The sequence below is a fragment of the Falco naumanni genome, chromosome 9 (genome assembly GCF_017639655.2).
Source record: "Falco naumanni isolate bFalNau1 chromosome 9, bFalNau1.pat, whole genome shotgun sequence".
In the NCBI taxonomy this organism is placed as follows: Eukaryota; Metazoa; Chordata; class Aves; order Falconiformes; family Falconidae; genus Falco; species Falco naumanni.
Genome location: NC_054062.1, coordinates 6,709,414 through 6,734,279, shown reverse-complemented (window position 1 = coordinate 6,734,279; position 24,866 = coordinate 6,709,414). Strand labels below are relative to the sequence as shown.

The following is a 24,866-nucleotide window of genomic DNA, read 5'->3' as shown; positions in this document are numbered from 1 at the left end:
CGCGGGGTCCCACGTGGGAGGGTGGTTCGGTGTGCGGGGTCCACAGGATGGTTGTAATGGAAACGCTGCTGCCGCTCCCGCTCCTGCTTCTCTTCCCGGTGCTGCTGCCGGCCGGCGCGGCTCCCGGTGGGTGTCCCGGGCCGGGTCCCCCAGCCGGTCCCCCCCCCACCCAGATCCCCGGGCCGGGGTCCCTGCTCCCTTCCCGCCCCCCGGGCCTGGGCCCCCAGCCGGGCCCCGGGCCTGGCCGGGAGGGTGGGGGGGCTGGGGGCCGTTTTCCAGGTGCTGACGGGCCCCTGCAGCCCCCCGGGCAGCGGGCCTCGGGCTGGAGGAGCGCATCTTCCAGCAGGTGCGGGACCACTTCAGCTTCGAGCCCCCTGGCAGCGAGACCTTCCCGCAGCGGTACCTGGTCTCAGGTAGGTCCCAGGGCTGTGCTGTGGCTTGAGTGGTGCCCAAGCCTGGCTGTGGCCATGGCAGGGCCTTGCTGTGGCTTAGAGCTTGTTAAGCTCAAGCTTTAATTGCTCCTGTGCCGAGTTGGAGAGCCTCTCAGCCAGGAGAGCTGTGATGGGCAGCCGGGAGCCAGCAAGCTGAGTGCCAGCCCTTGTGAGCCAGCCATCCTCCCTGCCTGGGCCGGATCCTCCTCACCTTCCCCTCTGATGGGTGCCGGTGTGGGGATCCTTGCTCTGCAGAGCAAGGGCAGGCCCAGGAGCAGCAGCTGCCTGAGGCTGGCACCAGGGCTGGCTCTGTGCATGTGTCTTCACTTGGCCACAGCATCTCCTACAAGTGCAATTCAATGCTCTGAATATAGCAGGAGAAACAAATAGTGACCTAAACATTGCATTCAGTGCCCTGTGTTCTTAGGAGTTCAGATAACTCTTCTTGGGTCAGTGTTTTGTGTTGTCTAAAACCCTGTGACTTTACATAGCTTGAGCCACACTGAACAAGGAGGGCTTCCAGCCAGGAGCCGTCAGCATCTTCCTTTTTAGCCAAAAAATGAGTTATCTTCCCTGCAACAGACAGTACAAGAGAGAAGGCTTTTCCAAACAGCATGTGACTAAAAAGACAGCAATTTCAATAACCAGCATCACATGTTTTTCAATCCTGCCTGCTTGGAGAGATCTGTAGGGATGAACAAAGGTGGAGCTGTGGATAGCACCAGCCCAGCCTGGTACCTGCCTGTGCCTGGGGCTTTGCATGCAGGATCTCGCTGCTGTCCCATGCCCGGGTTCACTACCCGGTGCGCAGCACCAATTCACACACCGAGCCAAGGTATTTCTACTCTTTCTAGTTTTTGCAAAGTAGGGAGCTGGGTGGTAACGCACAAATGCCTAGCTCTCCGATGGTCAAAACTTGACAATATTGATGGAGTTCAGCAAGCAAAGACATCAGCCTTTGTTGGTTACAAGTTACATGATTCCTTGATCACCTAATACCCAGTTTCCTATTTGCCAAGTAATTCTTAATTACTTCGTGTGCTCAGTCTCAACTTCTTTTTGGGTCTGGGGGGTTTCTTCAGTTGGTGGTTGTGATCTCCCCCTGCTGGAATTACCTTTCCCCTAATTAGTGCTTCTTGTGCTACAGTTTCAGTCAGCTCATGCATCTTGTGGTGGTGCTTTCCCCATTTGAACAAGGAACTTGCTGGTGCTTAATAGGACATACAAAAATGCTTATGTCTTGAATTAACCGTCAACAACTTACGTGTTCTGATTGTCTTTAACGTCCTGTTAGTAGTTTGACTTTAATTTCATTCCATTTTTATCATCACCTTCTTCACCTGTTACTCTGCGGCTTGGTCAGCAGCTGCACCCAGTCATGCACCTTTCACCAGGCATGAATTCAAGGATCAGTTCAGCCCAAAGATACGGGAATAGCAGTGAATTTTGATAGTACACCCAAGGCCGAAATTTCAATAATTAAGTGGCCCTTTTTGAACAGAACTTTGGGATCACCTGGTTTAAAGCATTGCATAACTTTTGTTTTCTTTTTAAGGTGTTTTATCTGTGTGTCCTGGGCACAGCTGGCTATTTGTTAAAACCAAAATGTTAACGTTGCAATCCAGCTGGTTTGCAAGTAGTTTCTTACTCAAAATTCCTGTGAGTAGTTCCATTCCCCACTACTGCTTCTTGTGCAATACAAGACTTTTCAGATTATCAGGGAGATATGGAAGGAGCCTTGTTATTTCACAACAAGGCACCTGACACTGGAGGTTTGCTGGCAGTTCCCCAGGATTTCAGTCTAAAAATAGATCCCTTTTTAAGCAACCTGTCTGGTTTGGTTTTGGCTCCTGTGAATGGTTGTTTACTCCAGGAGCCACGAAGCGTATCAGAAGAAAAGCCAGAGCAGAGATAGCACTTCAGTTTCCTACCCGATACCCAAAACAATGCAACACAGGATCAGCCTTGTTGTTAACTGAGTGGCAACTTGACTCATAAAAGGCTTGAAATCCATTTCCAATCCTAATTCTGCTTTAGCAAGTCGGTGTTGAGAATGCCAAGAATTAAATTCAGGCATCTCTGTTAATGGAAACAGCCTCGTGTGACATGCTGCTGCAGCGGCAGCCACGGGACAGCAGTTGTTGGAGGGTCCCTGTGGATGATGTGGCAATGTGTCGAAATCAACACTTAACCGTCTGAGGTCTGTTGCTGAAGGGAGCTGTTTGTTATCCCTCTTAATTCCTGTGCAAGTCAAGACTAAGCTAAAACCAAATGTTTATTAAAGTCAGCAAGCATTAAAGCAAGTGTTTGTTAGATAAGCAGGTATTGACATCGTGGGTCAGCTTGTCCTGCCAGTCTCAATTTGCCTTCAGTTAGTAACAGATCTGAGAGTGAAACACGTCATCTTCATACATCATCATGTATGGATGTGATATATCATGAGAGATGTGTGTTGCATATATGACATATATCATCAGCAGCATATCCTGGGCTGCATCAGAAGGTCGAGGGAGGTGATCCTGCCCCCTCTACTCTGCTCTGGTGAGACCCCCGCCCCGCAGTGCTGTGTCCAGCTCTGGGGTCCCCTCTGCAAGAAGGGCACGGACCTGTCAGAGCAGAGCCCTGGAAGTGGCTCTGGAGGAGGGCTGGAACACCTCTGCTGTGGAGAAGGGCTGAGAGAGTTGGGGTTGCTCAGCCCGGAGAGGAGAGGGCTCTGGGGAGACCTTATTGTGGGCTTTCCGTACTTAAAGGGGGCTTATAAGAAGGTTGGAGAGAAACTTTTTAGCAGGGCGGGGTGATGGTTTTTAAACAGAAAGAGGATGGGTTTGGATGGGACATGAGGAAGAAATTTTTTATTATGAGGATGGTGAGATACTGGACCAGGTTGCCCAGAGAAGCTGTGGATGCCCCATGCCTGGAAGTGTTCAAAGTCAGGCTGGACAGGACTTTGAGCAGTGTGATCTAGTGGAAGATTTCCTTGCCTATGGAATGGGGATTGGACTGGATGATTTTTGAAGGTCCCTTCCAACCCAAACCGTTCTATGCTATGTGATTTACAGCTTGACTTTACATTGTACATCACAGCAGAAAGATGATGGCAATTCCCTAATGCCCCTTTTGTGGGAAAAGTGATCTGCCCAAGCCTTTTGGGTTGAAAAGGGCAAGTAAATAGGAAATTGTTCTTTTGGGTGGCAGCTGTTTCCAAATGCCTCGCAGAACTTGAGACTGTAGGGATTTTCAGGCAAAAGTAAAAGTTCCAGGTCATGTGCTGATCTCGTGGAAGCTCTTATTTACCCCCTGCTCAAATGAGAGATTTTTGTAGCCTGACCTTTCTACCCCCTTTATTCCCCAGCTCAGGTCTGGGGGATCAGCCTGCTCAGAGTTCTCCCTTGTTAAGTTCCTGCCCAAACTCACCAAAAGTAGAGTAATTTCATGCTCATGTGGTTTGTTTTCTTTTTTCTTTTTTTCTGTTGTTCTTTTTTTTAAACTGCTTCTGTCAATTGTCTCAGCAAAGTTCTGGAAGAAAGGATTTGGACCCATCTTCTTCTATACCGGCAATGAAGGTGACATCTGGACTTTTGCTCAGAACTCAGACTTCATATTTGAATTAGCAGAGGAACAGCAAGCACTTGTGATTTTCGCTGAGCATGTGAGTATTTTAATCTTTATGCATACGATAGTCTTGTTCTGTTCAGGATTATGGAATTCAGCTTTCTGCAGGTCCAGAAAAATAATAACCTCTCGTGCCATGAAGCTGAAATATACCTGCTGTAAGCTTTCTCCTCGTGATAGCGGCTCTTCTTTACTTGACTATGGCTTCTGATTTTTTTTACTATGCCTACCAGCAGTCCAGGATACTACTGTTCCAGTAAAGCCTGTGCCATGGTGTATTTGCTTTAGACCAGTGCTTTTGTAAGACGTTTCCACAGGCCTTGAACTCCACACTGGACTAGAGGGTTATTTTGTTCCGATAATATTTTATATCTCTAGCCTGTGAAGTCCCAAGCCAACCTTTCCCACACCAGTCTATTAAATCTACTATCCCACAACTTCCCCATGCAGAGATTACCATGTTCCCTTTTCTAGCTGGGGATTTCAGGAGAGACACATGTGCCAAGGGGCCACTTGGTACCCACTGAAGCAGCTTATTTTGGGCTGTCCATCCTCTGCAGGATATGGCCTGAAGGTCTGTTTATCAGCTGCAGGAGACAAGGCAAATTCCTCAGTTACAAACCAGTCGGAGGACACCACGTGCTGTTATTGCTTCCCGTTTGTGCACGCTGATCACAGCTCTGTAGTGAGGGCAGAGGAGACCCACAGCTTGACACCCGCATTTCCACGGCATCTCTCTTTCCTTTTAGAGGTACTATGGGAAATCTCTTCCATTTGGACTTGAGTCAACACAGCTGAAGAAGACGGGTCTGCTTACCGTGGAGCAAGCCCTTGCGGACTATGCGGTGCTCATTACCGAGCTTAAGCAGCAGTATGGTGCTGCCGCCTGCCCTGTCATTGCTTTTGGAGGCAGGTAAAGGTTGCGTGTGCCTCTTCCCTTCTCGGCATCCTTTCCCAGCCATAGTCTTGCTGTTCTTGTAGTTTGGTTGTCAAGCAAGTTCTGAAGGCAGAGCTTTAAGCTATCTCATAGAGGAGGTTTGCCTCTGCCTGAGCTCCCAGGAGCTCATCCCCAGGTCCCGGCCAGCTCTGCCATCAAGAATTAGTCTCAATTTGTGGTTGCTTTGGAGAAGCACCACTGACTAGATGTTTTGAGGCATGTTCAAGGTACAAGTCAGCCAGAACTGCAGAAAATGGAAATTTTTCAGAACGTTTTACATTGGAAAAACAGAAAACTAATAACTGGTAAAACATTCTTTCTTATACCCCCCCGTATTTATTAAACACAGCCTCTTTAACAACAACCAGCCGTTTTTATTGTAGGCCCCTTTATAATCCTGCTCTGCAACCTGCTGCTTGGTTGCTTCTCGCTTCCTAGCAGGAGCTCTTCCCCAAAGTGCTAGCTCTGTTGATGTCCTTGTCTCTTGAATGGTTCCCCATGCTTGTAGCAGAGGGATGCTTCCCTTTAAGAAGCTTCCACCACGTACAGGGCACCTAATTCAGTTGTAGTGACCTAAAAAGCATTTGAACTGACAGTTATCATTAACCTTCCACATAACCTGTGGTGGCGAGTGGACTGTTGATCTCAGGAGTGTTTGTACCGTGGCCATGAGGACAGTAGCTAGTGTAAAAAGAGCCAGGAGCTGTCCTGGGGTGGGGAGATGGGAGAGAGAGTCAGGAAAACCTGCTAGCTGGGCTGGACGTTGGACTACAGCTCCATGTGTGTAAATCAGAGTTGAGGCTGCAGCAACACAGAACAGCACTAAACCCATATGAAGAATAAGGAAACACAGCAGCGTTGGAGCAGCACAGCATTTCCCATGGGAGGAAAAAACCCCATCCCTCTTCTGGTGCTTAGAACTTTGCCAAACTTAACCTGCAATTACCTGTGGCAGGTTTCAGCTATAGCCTGTTTCCAAGCCCAGGGTTAGAGAAATGTGTATTGCTTTGCATGTGGGTGATGTGAGAATGGTATTTACTCCAACCACGTGAGGTGGGGGGGAGGGAGACCTGGATACCTGTAACTTGGAGCTACTAATACTTGTAACTTGCGGTTAGACCAGGTTTTACCTGCGTTTTGGGGCTGGCATTTGCCACCCCCAGGAGTGACCTCGAGTTACTCCACAAACGTTGGTATATGAATAACTTTTGTCGCCTTGGGTTTGTCTGGCGGCTCTTGATGTATCTGCAGATGGTGGCCCTGGCACTGAAGCTTCCGAGGTGGCTTTGAGTTTTAACGTGTTATTTGTTAACATCTCCCCTTCCCTCTATCTGTGCTGATCATCTATCAGCTGTTCCTAGGGGTGCCCAGGGATAATTCCCAGCCCTAGAGAGGGCTGTATATTCTGGAGTGTTCAGGGACAGCCTTTGCTGAGAGCCTAGCTAGCCTTTATAACCCTGTATGCAAAATGTGTCTCCTTCCCCTAAAGAACAGCGACAGCTTTGCTTGAGCATCACTTGGTCCTGCACTGCAGCTGTCAGGATGGGGGAGTTAAATACTGGGGCAGGGTTTACGTTTGGCTGCAGAAGCAAACTGGGCTGCTGTGTTCCCACTGGAGCTGCTGGGAGTGTTTGGAGAAAGGCCAGAAGCACACACTGTGTGCTGGTCATTGGCCATAACTGGATCTTTTTTATGTGAGGACGGCAGCTACTGGATGTCCATAAGCTTCTCGTTGCCTGAGGTTAGATGAACCTGTGAGTGCTGGCCTGAACTTTTGAGTGACTCTGTTATAAGCTCTCTGTTAAAGGAGATAACTCTTTTGTCTCTCCTGTGGCAGCTATGGAGGGATGCTGAGTGCTTACATGAGGATGAAATACCCAAACATCGTGGCTGGAGCGTTAGCTGCCAGTGCTCCTCTGTTGTCCGTGGCTGGGCTTGGAGACCCCACTCAGTTCTTCAGAGATGTAACAGCAGTAAGTAGCATCTCTTTTCAGGAGCATTATTTTCTTAAAGGAAGATATATTTTTTTTCTTTTTCCATGCGTTTGAACAGACACCTGTCTTCCCAACATAAGTAAATGCTGGGCAGGGAGTGCAATTAAATGGGAACCCACAGGGGAAAGCAGCAGCTGCAGATGTGATGGCTGGGCGCTGCCTTGGCTGTGGCAGCCCAAAGGTGAGCTCTGAGGAGCAGCACAACTCCTGTTCCAGCACCTTGCTTTTAGTGGTAACTAAAGATTCACTTTCCCATTTCTAGTGACTTGACCATATTACAACCTGAAATTTATCCTTTGTGCCTGGCTGAACTCCCTTTGGATAATTTATTCTTCAAATCCTCTCCCAAAATGCTGTATTTTGTCTTGATATCAATGATTCACAGCAGCTCCTTAATCCCGAGGTGGTTGCATTTCAGTGGAGAGCTTGGAAATCATCATTTCACTAATTAAAGGTATGTAAGGTGTCCTGGGTTCACTTAAAACCAAAAATTAAATGTGGCTTTCACATTTTGAGATCATAGGACCCATAGGAAAGTGGTATTGTGCAGAACTGACATCTAGTTTATAAGAAACGTGCTACCTGGTAGTACTGAAATCTGGTGACTGTGTCTGTTTTGCCTCTTTTTTTGACATGAATTTCTAGATCTGGGTGACACAGGTGGCTTTGCATGAACTACCCGTGTATGAAACCTGTGATCTTTTTGCTCTTATTTACATATATGACAACTTTCTTTTGATGCAGAGACTTAACAGGACAGGTAGCATTACCAGTAAGTGTAAAGAAGAGACAATCATATGAAAATAAACGCAATAGCATTTGAAACTCTGAAGTTTATAAGAGAAGATACCTTGTTTTAAAATTATACGTTTTAAAACAAAAAATGTAATACCACTTAGTCATCTAACAGGCCCTACAGTGGGAATTCTTCCCTGGTTGAAGCCATTTCCTTCTCAGAAACCCTGTTCAGCTGGTAGCTCTGACTTGCTTCAGCTGCAGATATGCTGTGAGTCATTACACACCCCTGAATTGGGGCTTTGACCTTTTCACGTGAAAAAAAAAACCTTCCCAATTCATTTTTAAATATATTCTCTCTGCAGCAGTAAGCCAGCCTCTGGGCTGAGTTCCTAACCAGGCACTTCGTGGTGTTTTCAAAGTAATTCCTTCCACCGTCAGTGTGTTTGCATAAAAGCAATCTGTGCCGCTGAAATCTGAATTCAATGCTCTTCTTGGTGAGAGAACACCCCAGAGAGCCGTTACTACCAACGAAGGCACAAACCTTTGATGAATCATTGCGGGAGCGCTCTCTTCCCCTGAGTCAGAGCGCGCTGCCTCAAAGCAGCTTTCTCTGTGACCGTTGCTGAGCTTTTCCAGCTCACGGGGGAAGCGAGAAAAGGGCAGAAAGTTGATGTTGTGGAAGATCAGGTTCTATATTCCACCTGCCCTACCTGCAGCCAGGCAGAAAGCCCCTGTGTGGATACTACACGTGCAGCTCCGTGCGTGCTTCCCACAGGGGTACTGCTGCAGGGGCTGTTCAAGCCACCAGCTTGGGTTGGTTTAGGCTGCTGAATTAGGTATAATTAGGTGTGATAGTAAAGCTGGCAGCCTGGGGGGGGGGAGAACAGCTTCCCTTGGAATGCCTGTAATGCCTCCTCCCTCTGCTGCTGTGACGGCTCAGCTGAACCATTCCTGGATCCATAAAGGAGAACGGGAACACGTGGTGGTTCCTTAGTGTGCTGGGCAGCGTGCTGCAGCCGTCCAGCATCGCCTAGTGGGGAGCTCAGTCTCGTGGCAGCCAGAGCAGACCTGCTCTCCTCTGTCCCAGGTCAATCCGTCCCCACACTCCAATTAGAGCTATTAGTAGGTGAAGATCAGTAAGCACATCCAGAAGGAGATTTGGAACCCCTAAAGGGATGCCCAGGTAAACTGTGGAAAAAGCCACAGTGACTTCTCTAAGCATAACTATTGGCAGAGTTAGGAATAAAAGAAAGGTCCGAAATCTATTTTTAGTTGAGGCTGGGTCTTTGTAAGAAAAATGCTTAGTTAGTGATTTGTGGTTACTTAACCATTGCTCTAGTAAGGGTAAAGAGACCTTAAAAGAGCCCTAATAATTATTTTTATTACAAAGCACCGGTTGCCAGCATATCTCAAACTGCCTTACAAGCTGACAGAAAGAGTTTGGGTTGCTAGAGCCTGCAGTGACAGAGGCAACTTGTTCCACCAGCAGAACCAGCCACAGCTCTTCAAACATACCTTAAAGTGCTTTTTCAGGATCAGTAATGAAAAATTTTCATATCCCAGGAAAAAGGATATGGCCTTCTTGGTCATCTGGCAGGTCACTGGCAGGTTTAAGAAGAGCAGGTCTTGGTTCCCAAAGCAGCGCTCTACCCTCTGTGCATAACTGACTTCTCCATGGCTCATTCTCATGGACAAAGTGCAGCTGGAAGGACTCTATTGTGTGTTTAAAAAGGAAAAAAAAAAAACCAAACAAAAAACAACCAAGCAAACTACTGGGCTTAGCAGCCTGGCACCCACTTCCCATGTCCTGGCCAGGTATGTGTGTCCTCTCGCTGCTTTGTGTTTGGTCCAGTGGTTCCATAAGTGCGTGCCGTTCTGTCTAACAGCCACCCCACAAGGCCTGGAGAAACAGCTGCTGCTTGGTCTGAGCTGTGCAGACCGCTGGCTTCTGCTGGGGTGTGCTGCTTGGAGCACAAGGCAGATGCATAGGTGTCACTGCTCCTGCAGGCACGGATGAGGTTCTGAGCAGCGGGCCAGTATCCTGGTACTTCTGGCAGTTCTTCCCAGTGCAGCCTCCACATCTATCTCCTCTGTGCAACTGTAATCCTCTGTCTTTTCTGTCCCATCAGGACTTTCAGAAGTCCAGTCCAGGCTGCGTCGCTGCTGTCCGCAAAGCCTTCCAGCAGATTAAGGATCTGTTCCTGAGTGGAGGTAAGGAGAGAGCCCTGCAGGTGGCTTCCCAAGGGCAGCCGGTCCCAGCCATGCAGAAAACAGTTGTTTCAGTTTTCCTTCGGCTAGGTCCTTCAGCGGTTCAGCTAAATCAATGCAAATGCCCACCTGGCTGCCTCTTTCTGCTTATACAATTGATTTTTGATTTAATGAGCAGTTTCTGTTAGCATTAAAATTAGTAACCAACACCAAAATGAAAGCATCTCTGTGGGGGCTTGTACAGTGTTAATGAAACTGTCTTTTCTGCACTGAAGTGCAAAACCACCTGCATTTTACGGTGGTGAAGTATCATGTTGCAGCAGATACTTGTCCTCAACACCCACGCTGTTGTGAACTGTTGGGGTGGATATGACAGCTGCATGGCTCAGCTCACTGGACATATCTGAGAGATATTTGAGATGCAATCTAGGTCTCGAAGCAGCCCTCACAGTCTCTTTCACCTCCAGCCTTGGACAGTTAGGTGAAGCCAAGGACAGAGACTGGTGAGGATCTCTGTAACATGCCCCAGGTAGGGCAGGTCATCGTGGGCTGATGTGGCATCTCCTGGGAGCCCTGTGTGGCGCTGGAACAGCTGTGGTGGGTTCTTGGTCTGCCTCAAGCCCGGGCTGGGTCTGTGGTGCTGCACGTCAGGGGCTGTGTGCCTCCGAGAGCTGCTGTCACTGCCTCGCTACAGCACTGGTCCTGGAATTGCCCAGAGCAGCCAGGAGTCCAAACCTCCTTTTAGCTTTGGGTCACAGCGTGAAAAATACTACTATTAAATAGCCAAGGTCTTCGAGGTCTGCCTTTCCGCAGCGGGGTGGATGAGGTGGTCATATTTAAGGTTTAGGCTCTCCAGTATCCAGAGGCAGGTCCCAGGCTTTTGATTTCCAAGGAAAGACAGCCAGGCTGCAGTGGGCAGCATGTAGGGTAGGATGGGGACCGACGGGAACTGCAGCTCCAAAGTGTGGAGGATACAAATGAAGGGAGCAGCTTTCCCCAGCAGAAATGCGAAGGTGTATGAGTGCGTCTTGGAAGTGCATCCAGTATATGAGCGCATCCATCTTCCAAGATGTATTTTCTGACTCCAGCTGACCTCTCTGCATCACACTGAAGTTTGAAGGCACGTCTTGGGAGTCCTTTGTGAGGGCTGTTCTCTTTTCAGTTCTTACTGGAAACGCACCCAGCTCCCAAGGAACATTTTTTTTATTATTTATCCACCCCCCACTCCATTCTTCCAGCTTTTGCCAGTTCTTCCAGTTGTTGATGCTCACTGGGATCTGTATACTGCACCATGCTTTCCTGCATAACAGCTTGCCTGGTGACACATCAGACCCCAGGGAGGGAGTCCACAGGGGCAAGGGGGAGGCAGCCAGGCGGGGCACTGATGAGGATGGGCTCGTACCAAGCTGCTCTCGCTGTGCCCGCGGGGACTGCTTCTGTCTCAGTGGGTGCTGGTTCCTCTGGGCTTCCCAGGGAGGTGTTGGCTGCTCCACGGGGCCAGAGTGCAGGGTGCAGAGATGCTGATGCCTGCACATCCACGTGTGTGTACATTTAAATGTAACGGGTCCTTCCCAGTAGAAACTTCATCTGTGTGTTACAGCATCTCCTTGCTTCTGAGTGAAAGAAGATGCTGCAGCCTGGTATTGTTTCCCTCTTGAAGTCTGTGTCTTTCATTTTCCTTCCCTCTGCAGCCTACGATGAAATCAGCAGCAAAATGGCCACGTGCAATAAGATCTCTAACAAGGAGGATGTTTACCAGCTTTTTGGGTTTGCTAGAAATGCCTTCACCATGATGGCCATGATGGACTACCCTTACAAAACAGATTTCATGGGTCACCTCCCTGCCAATCCAGTGAAGGTGAGTACCAGGACGAGGATGAGGATTGTGGTGAGAATTGCTACTGTCAGGCACACACCACTGGTGATGGTGATGGGGAGGTGATCGTGGATGCTTGTGATGTTTGACCTTGGCTGGACACCAGGTGCCCACCAAACAGTTCTGTCACACCCCTGCTCAACCAGAGAGGGGAGAGAAAATATAACTAAAGCCTCATGGGTTGAGGTAAGGACAGGGAGATCGCTCAGTGATTACCATCCTGGGCAAAACAGACTCAGTTTGGGGAAATTAGAGCACAAAGAGCTGTGCAAGCTTGTTGACTTCAGCTTTTGAGCACTAAAAACCTGTCGCTTTTTAGAAAAGTACTTTGTTGTAGCCCACCTCAACACACTTTCATAGATGTATTTTTCTTGTGGGGAGGGACAGAGTTCTAAAAATCAGACTCCTTGCTAAGCATCACCCAGGCTGATGGAATACCTCAGAGTATAATGTACAGAAAAGTCTGCTGCCCTGGGGACTGGAAAACCTGTATGCTTTCGAGAGAATGGGAGGTGGTGAAGTGTGGGAAAAGAGCCTGGTTCTCAGGGGTTGCAAATACTTCTCAGACACTGGCTGCTTTTGAAAGGCCCCAGATCACCAGTTGCTGTTGCAGTTCTTGGTCTCTTCTGGTGTGCTCTCAGCGCTGCTGTTCTCTGTTGCACTCCAGCACACGGTGCCGATGGAACTTTATTTGCCTCTGGCCTTGTGGCATTTATGGTTCAAGTCCTGGAGCAGAACGCATGCTGTGCGAGAGATCGTCCAGGCTGCGCTGTACTGGGAGTCAGGAGATGCTCTCTCTGGCTCCACTGGGCATGGCGTTCCCTTCTAGGGTCTGTTTAACAACTTGTAAAAAGGAAATATTCTACCCTGCCTTTAGAGGGGCATTAAAATATTCTGATTGTCAGGGGAAGGAGCTGTTGTGTATCACTGTGGCCTCTGCATAGCTGCTTGACTTGGTAAAGGAACTGTTTGTCCTAGCCCTGTCTCCTTGTTTCTGTGTATTTTGCTGCTAGAATGGAGGAAAAGAAACCTTGAAACCTGTTGCAGTAGGCCCTTGGAAAGTTGCTGAACTATAAAATGTTTAAGTGGTAATTTTAATGACCTTAGCCCTTCCGCGAACGGTTAACTGTTCTGTCTGCAATTTGCCTGTCATTTTCTCACCCAGGTCAGCTGTGAACAAATCCTTGCGCACACAGATGCAATTCAAGGCCTGGCTGCTCTTGTCGGTGAGTTAATATCAGTTTGAAGTCTTGTATTTAACACCCTGTTTTCTAGAAGCACCTGTAAGTAGAGCCTTGCGTTGTTGGCTGGCAACTGGAAGAGTTGTTAAAACTAATGTCTTGGCAAACGCTGTCAGATCTGTCTGATGTGTTTCCATCCTACTTCTTTTCTGAGGTAGAACGGGACTCTTGTTTCTTTGCGATGAACAAGCTGAGGGTAGATTTCTTCCTCCTGCCCACGGGGGAGCACTTTGTGCCTCTCCCCATCTCCCCAGCTGCATCGACTGGGGACAGCTTAATCATGCAGGAGGCGTGATCCACCAGAGCTTTAGGCAGGCGGCTGGCTTTCTTCCATACCTGCTTCTCTGTGTCGTACAGGAAAACACTGTCTTCTTTCCTCATGTGCTGCAGGGACCCACCTCCTGCGAGGTAGAGCGTGGTGTCGTGGGCTGTGATGCTGAACTGGCAGCAGCTGAATGGGGGGTAGCGTTAGCGTTGTCCACTGATTGCTTACAGGGCAGTAATACTCCGTCTCGTTGACGTGAATCCATTCCTCCACCTGCAAAGAACCAGACCGACACTCACCCAGCAGATCACACCTCGAGCAGGCTTTACTGTCACGTCAGGCTTGCTTGGTTCGTGATAAAGGAAACCAGCAGCTCAACGTCTATTTGAATACCATGGGGCTCAAGGTGCCGGATTTTTGATCCACATTTAGCAGTCAGAGCCTAATAAAATACCAGAATGGCACAGCTCTAAAGGAGCTTGCTTTTTCTTGGGGAAAATCAGAGGAGTGAGCTGAGCAAGGTGCCACAGGGACCTGCCGGAACTGGCATGGGCCAAATCCTGCCTGCTCGCCAGACTTCTACACATTACAAAGGAAATCATCGAAAGGGGGCTGCATTGGATTGAATTGTGGGCAGTAATTGAGATTGTGTCATCTGGAGGAATTTGATGTCAGCCTCGATGTGCAGTTTCTCTCTGTAGGTTTCTGTCTCTTACTCAGTGAGCAAGTAAGTACTCTTAAGATGCCCTCGTTCCTTCAGAAGAAACTGTACCCATCGTGGTCAAATGGGGCCAGGCCCCGAGTCTTTACACTTTCAAATGGGAATTGATGAATGATCTTTGAAAACTCAGTTCTCTGGGCTTCAGGGAGTGGGATTCTCCTGAAGTGAGCTGGTCAGTCCTTGTCAGGTCTCTTCCCAGAGGGCTGGGCAGCACTTTCCCTCCTCTTTCAGATCTGGAAAATCCAGGTTTGAAGAGATTTCAGTTGCATTCCAGGAATAGAGCCCATCTTTCCTAAAATCTAGGCTGGTCCTCACCGCAGTCCATTCCTCCTCCTGCCTGCCAGTGTTTCGCTCCCTCTCAGCTCAAACAAGGAAAATCAGGTGGTCAGTGTGTTTGGGGAAGGTGCATGGGCAGTTCTACATTTGGGTGTTCCTATGTTAGCAGGCTGAGCCTCCACTTTGTTTTCTTTATTGAAAAAATGGCTTTAAACAGCCTTTGTACTCTAGCAAATAAAGTGCGACAGCAGGGCAGCTTCTGATGTACATGATTGTGATGACAGGCACGTTTTCAGGAGCTTATTGGCCTGACTTGCCACTGTGCTGGTGCACTAAGAGACCAAAAATAATAAAGTTACTGATCAACCTGCTGAAATAAACCAGTCAGAGCCTAGCAACAGAGACCCCAGTTTTGGATCAGAGTTGGGATTAAGAGCAAATTAACTTACTCCTTTTAGAGTCCTTCCTCCAATGCAGAAGATCTTGTCCCTGGCTGCGGCCATCCCATGATCGCAGCGGGTAAAAGCCATGGCACTGTTGCCAATCCAGCGTCGGAGGCGAGGGAGGTAGCTGTAAGTGTCTCTTAAGGTTTTACCCCCAGAGAAGCCCCCTAGAAGGAAAGAAGAGGTCTTGAAAATCCATCCATCATGCTCTCTGACATCCAGCAAACCTTCTGCAAACATTAGCAGAGCTGATTTATTTAAATTTTTTTGCCTTTAAAATACCTAAGAAGGTCAGATTTAAAATTTCACCCCATTCTGCAGAGCTGATGCAATGTGAAATCTAAAACCTGAGATTCTTAGGTATTTTAAAGAGCATAAAAAGAAACCCAAACAAAACAAACCAGTTCCAGCCCTTTCTGTAAACTGTTTTCCACAAAAGGCTTTTGAATAAGCTCTTGGGATGTTTCAGGTGTAAACAGGAGCAGCTTTACTTGGGAAATCTGCTTCCAGCATACACAGTCACAGAATGGTTGAAAGAAAAGCATTCAAAGCTCTTTGAACTTTGGATTTTTGACAGAAGGTCAGAGCCAATCAGTCAGTGCTGTTGTCAACTTTTTCTCCTTATTAGCCGCTTGAGTATTTCAGGGGTGCATTATAAAAAGCCCCTTGCAGAAGGAGGGTGCTGCTATGGGAAGGATAAATGCCTCCAGCTGCCTGCCTGTTGAATTCCAGCCCGCAGAGAGGCTTTGCAAACAAGGAGGATGATTTCAGGTTGGCCGTAAGCCCCAGCTCAGCTCAGCATGGGCAGTCTGCCTGCATGGGGCTTGTGTTTTAATCTGGTACTGAAGTGATCCTCTTAATTTTTCAGTTTGCTTGGGCAGGGCTGTAGGCTGGCAAAATCAAATTTGCTGTTACCCCACTAGCTGAGAAGGAAATGAAAGCAATAGGTAGGTAAGATACCAGAGGGGTATGGTGTTACCCAGTTTAGGTTGCTATCGTGTGTTTGAAGCTCTGTAAGACAATTTTGTCGTCCCTCTCTGGTAGGAACCAAGGATGACAGAGGTTAAACAAGCTGCCTGTGGCACTGTGGGTCAGCTGAGTCAAAGCAGAGACCTGAACCCGAGTCTCAGCCGTTCCCCCAGCTGAACCGTCACCCATCTGCAGTGCCAGCACAGGCGCCCTGCTGTTACTGGGGTGCACGTCTGGGTGGGACGGGCTGTGTGCACCTTCCCTGCCCTTAGGGCCTCGGGTGTACGCTCCATCACAGAGGAGCATCCTCCACTGCAGCTGAGGTTAACCTGGACTAGGTCAGCACTGTGATCCCCGCTGGCCGTGCCTGGTTTGCGAAGCTGGGAGCCTACAGCGATGGTACTGGTCCGGTGCTTTTAACACAATGCTTTTCCGAGGACAAACTAAAGATTATCTTTCAAGTCCAAATCAGTAGCTGCAAAAGCTAACGATCCTGCAATGATTTCCTGAAGTGTTTTTAAACCCATGCTGCTTTATTGTTAAACGTCCTGCACCATCTACCAAAGAGCCCTGTGAAGGCTGAGGATCACTTGTCAGGCAAGAGCTGCATAGGCTGGGTGGGTAAGAGGGCAAAAGCCCCTATTATCCTTCTTTTTGTACAGATTAACAAAGCGGCACAGTAGGGTTAGTCCCACATCTTCCATTCAGATTAATACCAGTGTTAAATCCCGTCCTCAACACTATGGCAGCCTCTTCCCAGTTTACCTTTTCAGACAGCAAAGCTTTGGGATTTAGCCAGGATTGCAAGGTCAGAAGCGAGCAGGGGTGTGGATTGCAAGCAGATGGTGTCACGTTTAATGTCTTGGAAAGAAAATAATTCCTGCCATGCAGGAGGAGGGCAGTGAGGCTGTGCTAACACAGCAGGAAAGGGGTACTGGAGCTGTGGGTGTTACTGGTGTGAGTGCAGGCTTTGACTCTGACATTAAGGTGCCAGCAAAAAGCAATGAAACTATACGAAAATAATGTGCTTTCTGTTAGCTCTCTCACCTGAAATATAGAGAATTCCCTTGTGAGTTGCACCTGCGTGATCAGCGATGGGTGTGGGGAAAGGAGCTGTGAACTCCCACTTGTTGTCAGTGGGCTGGTACAATTCCACGGTGCAGGTGAGGGTCCCTAGCAGCGTCCCACCACCCACAGCCAAAATGCGATCAGTCAGCACATCCGCGTGGAAGCGTGTCCGCCTCTCCAGCATGCTGGCCACCTGGAGCCAGGAGGTGTTGCGGGGATCAAATCGGAAAACCTAGGATCACAGCAGATGGGTGATGGTTAGCAGAAGGGCCGGGGTTAGCTTGTGTCTTGTGTGGCTTCAAGAGCTGGTAAGTGTTTTCCCTGGTCTGAGGAGGGCTTTATATTCAGACCTGGACAGGCTCAACTTCCAGTGCCAGCCAGCTGATGCAGCAATACCTCCCCAGTGGAGCTGGAGGCTCAGTTATGGCCTTTCTGCAGGTTTCGGGGGTCTGGGAAGAGGTGGTGCTCTCAGCTTGCAGCAGGCAGGAGGTAAAACACATCAGCTTAATGAAATACCTTTGTTTCAAACTCCAGCTAGCATGTGACAGCTGAAAACCATTTCAGTGAGATTTAAACAAGCCCATTTTCCATCTCTGCTATTGTTTGACTGTGTAGTAAAGAAAGCAGCTGAGCTTTGCCCACTGCTTTTGCCCAGGAGAAGGCAGGAGCGGCTTCCCCTCCCCTCATCCCTGGTGGCATCGCCACAGGGGCACAGCATCTCTGCTGCGGCTGGGCTTCCACTCATCCCTTGTTCAGCAGTAAATACCTCCTGGAGCTCGTTTTGTCAGTTCTGGTTAGAAAGTCAAGGTCACTGAGCCAGGGCAGTATTTGCAGAACCACATGCAGTGAGTGCTGAGCTGCTGCTGTAGCCCAGCACCAGGGCTTCAGCACCCTCACCCGCTGCTGCCGAGCTGCCTCCTGCCTGCAAGGCAGAGAAGACTTGCTCTTTGCAGCGGCGCTGTTGAACTAAGTACAAGGCTGAAATAAGCCCCCCCTGGGAGCAGGAGAAAGAAAACCACGATGTTTTTTCTAGTAAGCTCACTGAAGCAATCTAAGAAAACGTAATATCCTGCACAAGTCTTTTTACTCTCCAGGTAGAAGGGGAAGGTCCTGGGAGCTAAAGGAGATTTGCTTTTCAAGGGCAAAATGAAGAAAGGAGCAGTTCTAAGCAAAGTGGTAGGCTTTAACTGTACCCCCTGAGCATGAGTCCTGTGGCAGCAGCAACAGGGGTAGGGTTTGTGGGGTCACTTGGTTGACTGATGTGGACCTGGCTGAACTTGCACTGTGGCAGTTGTGTACAGATTAGGATGGCAATTTACCGTAGGAGCAAGGTGAGACCAAGTCAGGACAGTTTGGAAGCTGTATTCCCAAGGGCTTTCACTACTGCACGCAGCGCTGAGAGATGTATAGAGGTGGGAGGTCTACGGTGGGCAAGAGGAGTGACTCCCTCCCTTCCTCACCCTGCTGTTTTCCCCAAGGCTAAAGGTTTCTTATGTCTCCTTACCTCGTTTGATGGCTGCTTTCCCATGGGATCGAATGTGCACTGTCCCCCGATGACGAAGAGGAAGTCATTGATGACGGCCACACAGTGGTTGTACAGGGGCACGCAGAGGTCCCCGACCTTGCGCCAGGTGCCGCAGCTCTGGTCTGTGACCCACATCTCTCTGCACACGCAGTTGTCGGCGGTTCTGCCACCGGCCACGAGCAGCATGGTGGAACTGGAGCGGAGGTTGGTGTTCCGGGTCTGCAGGACCGGCTGGGCATACAGCTGCGAGTGGTAATCCAGAGCTTCCCGCAGGTACCGGCGGCAGCCTGGATCCAGCCTCATAAGAGGCAACTCCTGGACGTACCTCTGCAGATCCTGTAAATGAATGAGGGGGAGTCTTACGCGCCTTAAAATATCTGCTGCATCTTTCAGCCGCGTGCAGTCATGCTGCAGCCAGCTCACAGCAGCTCGGAACAGCTCCAGCTCACTGCATCCCTCAGCATCGGTCCTGTTTAAAATTTCACAAAGGGTTTCTCGGTCCAGGTCTTTCAAGCGCTGAGGATCAGCCAGGATCTCTTTGTAGTGCTGCCCTACGTAGCACATGGCTTTCTGTCTCAGCTCTGCTGGGCCGAGTTTTTTAGCGATGTTAAGAACATCTAAGCAGTTCTCACAGTTCAAGCAATCCTCCAGAAAGCGAAAGCACAGCTTCATCACCTCCCGAACCAGGAGGGTTTCTGCAGCTTTGAAGGTCTCCTCAATATTCTGTAGTGAGAGGTCTAGTTTGTTGGAGTAAATGAAGTTGAGAACATTCCTCAGCCCGGCAGCACTGATGGCTTTCAGCTGGATGTGACCATCTGGGCTCCCCGCTCTTGTCAGGTTTCCAACAAACAGGACCTTGCAGTAATTACTTGCTGATGCTAAAATGATCTTGTGGGCTGGAAAGCGAACCCCTTCCGCCTCCAGTGTCACATCGCACAGCTTGCTCTGCGAGCGAAGGCTGCTGAGCCCTTCCAGGAGTTTCACTAGGTAGGTGTCTGACCCGAGCCTTGCTGAGCTGCCCCGCGAGCCTCGCAGCATCGCTCGGGAAGGTGTGTAACCCTGGCGCAGCCCCTGGACCCTTCACTGCACGCACTCAGTGCATCTCACGGGCAGCCTTCTGCAGCTGAACCAGTGACTTTATGCTTCAAGGGAGCTGGGACTGATCTGCCCATCCCACGGAGCCATCCAAAAGGCTGCAGGCTCCCCCCCCCCCCCCCCCCCCCCCCCCCCCCAGCCTCCGCTCGGTGCTCGGAGCACTGCGTGCTGTGCGGAGCCACGTGGGGCTGTTTGCAAGCGGAGCTATTGGTGCTGGGTATTGTACAAACACCCCAGCGTTTGTGGTTTTTCCCTGTGGGCTGTGGCACTGGCAGCAGCGGATGGCCACCAGTGTAGCTGCATTCCTCCTCCTCGCTATCGGGTAACTACCCATCCACACAAAAAACAGCTCGTTCTTAGTGCCTCCCCAGCTACGCGCTGCCTGGTCAGGTGCTCTTTTATCTGGGCAAGCCTGCACATGCCGCCCTTCCCTCCTTGAACAACGGTCAAACAAAATCCTGTCTTTGACGTGCCACCCTTGGCCCTCCGACTGAATCTGGTCGGTTCGGACAACAGCTGCTTTCAGGGCTGGGGAGGGGGAGGTGTCGGCAGTTGTGTGCTGTTCAATTTGAAGCATTCAGCTCGTGTCCTGGGTGCCGTAGGGACTGGAGGCTGGGCTCTCCCAGGGGTGACTGAGACTTGCTCGGCTTTTGGCACAAGCAGAGATGGCAGGGAGCGCCTGGGAGCCTCTTCCTCCCTGCAGATACAGCAGAAGCAAAGGGTATTGTGCAGCCGGGATGGAGACGGGGTGAAAGCTGTGGCATAAAGTTGGGATTCATAATCCAGCGCTGGTGCAGCCCCTCCTAGCCTTGCCCAGCTGGGCCAGCTGCCCTGCTGCTTGGTCTTGCCCATGAGGTCCAGGTGGGAGGCAGTGGGGAGACAGCAGAGAGGTACTGACAGCTTGGCTTTGTGCTGTTCCCACCTGGCAGGGGTGTTTTACAACTCCTCCGGCTCAGCGCAGTGCTACGACATATACCAGCTGTACCAGTCGTGTGCTGATCCCACAGGCTGCGGCATCGGCTCGGACGCTGAGGCCTGGGACTACCAGGTAAGCTGTCAGACACACCAACAGGTTCCAGCTGCTGCCCTGCTTCTCCCCCGCCCGGTGACAGCTCTCGTATGGCTTTTAGGTTTGCACCGAGATCAACTTAACTTTCAACAGCAACAACGTGACTGACATGTTCCCCGAGATGCCCTTCACGGAGGCCATGCGAGAGCAGTACTGTCAGAGCAAATGGCACGTGAAGCCACGAGCACACTGGCTGCGGACAAACTTTTGGGGAGGAGGTGAGTTGTGCTGGCTGCTCGTTCCTTTGCATCACCCCGTAGTCACCTGCCTGTCCCCTGGCTCTGCCCAGCTGAGCTTTGTGGGGACAGGCACAGCGCAATAACGAGTCCTGGCAGAAAGTCACAGCCTTGTGCTGACTTGAGCCAAACAGACCTTTCTGTACCTCCTTAAGAAAGAAGTGGAAAACCAAAAAAACTGCCAAGAATTTTTTTTTCTCCTGTGTTTTCTGTTCTTGGCCATGTTTGTTGCAGTAGCCAAACCCGTTTGGATAAATGGGCAGGCAGGAGGCCACTCAAATGTCTTCTCTCTGTATTTCAGACCTGAAAAGTGCAAGCAACATCATTTTTTCAAATGGAGATTTGGACCCGTGGGCTGGAGGTGGGGTAAGCACGTGCACTCCTGCACACCAAGCAGAGAGCAGCCTTTCCAGGTGATACACTGCCCCCCTCTCCCTTCCAAAGCAGCACTGGGGATTCATCTGTAGCCCATTTGAGCTTCTGCAAGCAGCTGTTTTCTGCTGAACCGTTCAAGAGCCTCGGGACATTAATGATGGACACATTGAATAGTGTTCATCAGCCAGGCATGCTGATGCAGCAAAGGTGGCTTCACTAGTGCAGACCCAGGGTCTGAGCCACAACCCGTCATCTTTCTGTGCGGAGACCCGGGCTGGGTGCTGACAGCCGAGCGCTCCTCGCTGTCTCCGGTCTCTGTGTACTTTGGGAGACGAAGCAGTTGCTGTAAGCAACTCGAACCAGGGCGTATTCTGGCTTAGGTTCAACACCACTTCAGAGCGGTGGCAGAGCTCTAGTTTAAAATATAAACCCCAAAATGACCCAGAAGAAGATTTTGAGTTATTTGAGCTCTTGATTGTCATGGAGGAGTTCCTTGGTTTAGGCTGTCTTGGCAATCCCAGCTGCAAGAGGAACAGGCTGCTTAGGGTGCATGAGCCCAAAGGAGTCTGTTACTTCAAACCACCCGGACTGGAATAGGTTTTCATCCTGGAGGAAGCCTTCACTTAATGAGCCAAATCAGCTGTCCCAAATGAAGACACAATATCAGCTGAACCAAGGACTTCTTCCTGTGCTTTAGCTAAGTCCTGCCCAGCTCACCTTCCAGTTTGTGAACTGATGTCCATTTCTGCCTGGTAACTTGGTGAGAGTTTGTCTCTGCTCCTTCTCCTTCCAGATCAACAGCAGCCTCAGCCCTTCACTAATTGCATTGACCATTAAAGGAGGCGCTCATCACCTAGATCTCCGGTAAGTACTGAACTCTGCTTCGGCTGACAAAAATCTTACTGCCCTGGGTGCCTGATCTCAGCTAGGCACAGCCCAGGGAACCAGGGAGATCCTTCACTTAAGGAGGACTGGATACCAGCTTGTTTGGAAGAGCAACCTTCTTCTCCAGTGCAGGGCTCCTACAGCCCTCGGGGATGTTGGGTTGTGCAGAACTTGGCACTAAGCTCACGTGCTGGCATTAGAGCATGTTCTTGCGCAAGGATTGGCACAAGGGTGTGATAGCCCGCAGCCATCAGTCACGTGAAGTAGACCAGTGTCTCTTGGCGTTAGACTATCAGCCTTCAGGCTCGGAGCGGGCAGCAGCCACCGATGCTGGGGAAAGCTCAGGGCTCCAAAGCCTGCCTCCCAGCCTCCTGGCGGGTGTGACAGCATAGCTTGTTTTCCAGGACATAAACACAAAGTACAAAAGAGAGAATCTGTGCTTCAGTTCCCTGGCTTGGCTTTTCCTGTGCAAGAGGCAAAGAGCGGCTGCCCCCTGACCAGCTCCCCCTGCTTTGCTTTCTCTAGAGGCCGCAATCCAGCTGACCCCCCATCTGTCACAGAAGTGCGCAAGCTCGAAGCGAGCATCATCAACGGCTGGGTGAAATCCGCAGGGATGGAAAGAGCACGGGAGCAGCACCTGGGAGCTTCTGCGGACAGATGGCTGTGACTGTGTCCGTGCCCACAGCATCTGCTGGGCACACGAGGCTGCACGGAGAGCAGCCTGCCGTGGGTGCTGCTTTGGGAAAGTGTCCTGTGTTCTCTCCTCTGCTGTGATGGTGGAAATTCACCTTTCTGAAGTGTCTCACCTGCCCCTAATCAAGCATCAAAAGAAAAGCAAAAGGCCCAACGACTGACTGAAACTCCAGCCATGCTGTGTGGGTTTCATGCTCACCTGCTGGAAATGAAAAGGCATTATAAATGGTGGAAATAACAAAAGCTTGCCTGGAAGGCCCAAGAATTATCACTGTCCTGAACAGGATGGTTGCATGAGGCACTGTAAGGTTGAAGCAAAATTATTTTTAGACAAAAAGTAAGCATAAGATGACTAGCAGAAAAGTAGAGGTACGGTCATTACTTATACAGGTTCACATGGGACCCCACTAGTGTGACCAATTATATATAATTTGGAAAAAAAACCCAAAAACTAACTCCAGCAGCCTCATCCAGTGCTGTGGGTTTGGGAGGTTTTGTTTGTTTTTAGTTTGAACTTGCACAAGAGATTTCCAGTTGTTGAGCTGGAGATTTACACAAAGTAATCCTGGTGTGTAGTGCTGTCACTCGAGCTGTGTATTAGTGACCAGTAAAGCACACCCACTTGAGACGCCTTCAGATCTTTTTAAAATAAATTACAAGTTTATTAAACTGTGTGATATAATTTCATGGCTTGGTAGTACAACCAAAGAAGATAAAAAAGGAGACTTCTCACCTTTCCAGCTGGAGTAAACTCATCTTTGCACATGAACAGGTGGATCCTTACCTACTGGAATTACACCAATAAATACTAGCGTAACTGCAAAAATATTAAATCCTAGTAATCAACCGGATGCCTCAGTTATCCATTTACAATGATTTTATAGGTTAGCAGAGAAGCCTCCCAGGTCATCAAAGGTTTACATTACACAGGCAAAGTCACAGCATTGGCTTCAGCTTGTTACACTGCTCAAAGACCAAGCGCTGCACTAAGTATTTGTGTGGCTGGGTCCTGCCTGCCATTGCAGCACGATGGGTTCCCATGCCAGTCACGGGTGTTATTGCACAACACTCGGGTGCTGACAAAAGGGGTTTTTTGACCCATTTACCTCTTCCCTGTTAAGTACAAAAAGTCAAAGCTGCTGCTCCCCAGCCCCCGCTGAGGAGCACGGGGTGGAGGCAGGAACAGATGAAGTCCCTTTATCAAATCTTTGAGATATGTACAAATGAAGGACAACAAATGGAAGACACGATTAGTCAAACTCCAGTCCCCAAAGAAAAATGTTTTAAGACTGTTAGTGGACCTACACCCTCAACGAGACCCGTATCATCTCTATTTGTGCTGATGAAAACCTCTGCCAAGAGCTGTCCCCATCCTTTTTGCTCACACTGGCCAGGCTTCAGCCTTGTTGCTGAAACCCTGGCTCCTCAACACTGCCGCTTCCAGCCTTGCTGAGACGCTAGCATCTGGTATTCAGCCTCCGTGCCCACAGACATAACCCCCCCCACTTTCCTGAATTTAGATTTGCTGTACCCCAGCAATTATTCAGGAATAGCACCATGTTAGAAAAAGCAGATGGTGAAGACATGCCTGCAGACAGGATGACATCTGGCTTATGTTACCTTTCTAGCAGCATCCTTAGCTCGTAGCAAGCGGGCACCCTAATTAAACCAACCCCACCACGTTCAGTGTGAGTCTTTCGGAAGGCAATCTGCACCACCTTCGCCCAGTGGCTTGTTTCATGCCTGTGGGCAGAGGCCCAGGTGTCTTCTGACCTTCCAGAAAGATAAGAGTGCTTTAATCCTCTTACAATGGACTATACTGAGCTCGTTTTCCTCTTGCAGATTGTACTTGCCCCAAAGGAATCCACGTAGTGGGAGGGCCACAAGTGGTTTGATTTATACGGAAGAATGAACTAAAAGCTTTCAGATACTATGGCAAACAGATAAACAAAATATTCATGGACTTCCATACAGAAGAGAGATGAGCAGCACTGAAAAAGAATTACAAAGAGGCTTCAGGAACTGTGGCAGAACTCTGAAGCCAATGCCACAAACGTCCATAACCTTTTGAGGCCTTGGGTGTGGAAGAACGGGATCTGAGCGGAAAACCCTGGCTGTGTGGTGCTCTCCAAGCCGAAGGGAAGAGCCCAGCAGCAGCGGTCACTGCTCTTGCCAATCACTGGAACTTGCCTGTGGCTGAACTTCAGGG

At 49.6% G+C, this 24,866-nt stretch overlaps 2 protein-coding genes across 2 annotated transcripts; one reads left to right on the top strand and one right to left on the bottom strand.

The window, feature by feature from the left end:
* Window positions 1-23,326, top strand: DPP7 (dipeptidyl peptidase 7). Its single transcript, XM_040607659.1, has 13 exons — window positions 1-126; window positions 300-413; window positions 3,941-4,080; window positions 4,793-4,956; window positions 6,818-6,953; window positions 9,842-9,923; window positions 11,612-11,778; window positions 12,962-13,022; window positions 20,329-20,447; window positions 20,530-20,686; window positions 21,006-21,070; window positions 21,873-21,943; window positions 22,490-23,326. The coding sequence occupies exons 1-13, from the start codon at window positions 48-50 to the stop codon at window positions 22,629-22,631; spliced, it is 1,497 nt and encodes a 498-aa protein (XP_040463593.1). The 5' UTR covers window positions 1-47; the 3' UTR covers window positions 22,632-23,326.
* Window positions 13,029-20,322, bottom strand: LOC121094285 (kelch-like protein 9). Its single transcript, XM_040607658.1, is given in 5 exon segments — window positions 13,029-13,499; window positions 13,501-13,575; window positions 14,749-14,909; window positions 16,759-17,011; window positions 18,284-20,322. Coding segments are annotated over 5 exon segments (1,872 nt in total). The 5' UTR covers window positions 19,343-20,322; the 3' UTR covers window positions 13,029-13,175.
* Window positions 23,327-24,866: the final 1,540 nt, after the last annotated feature.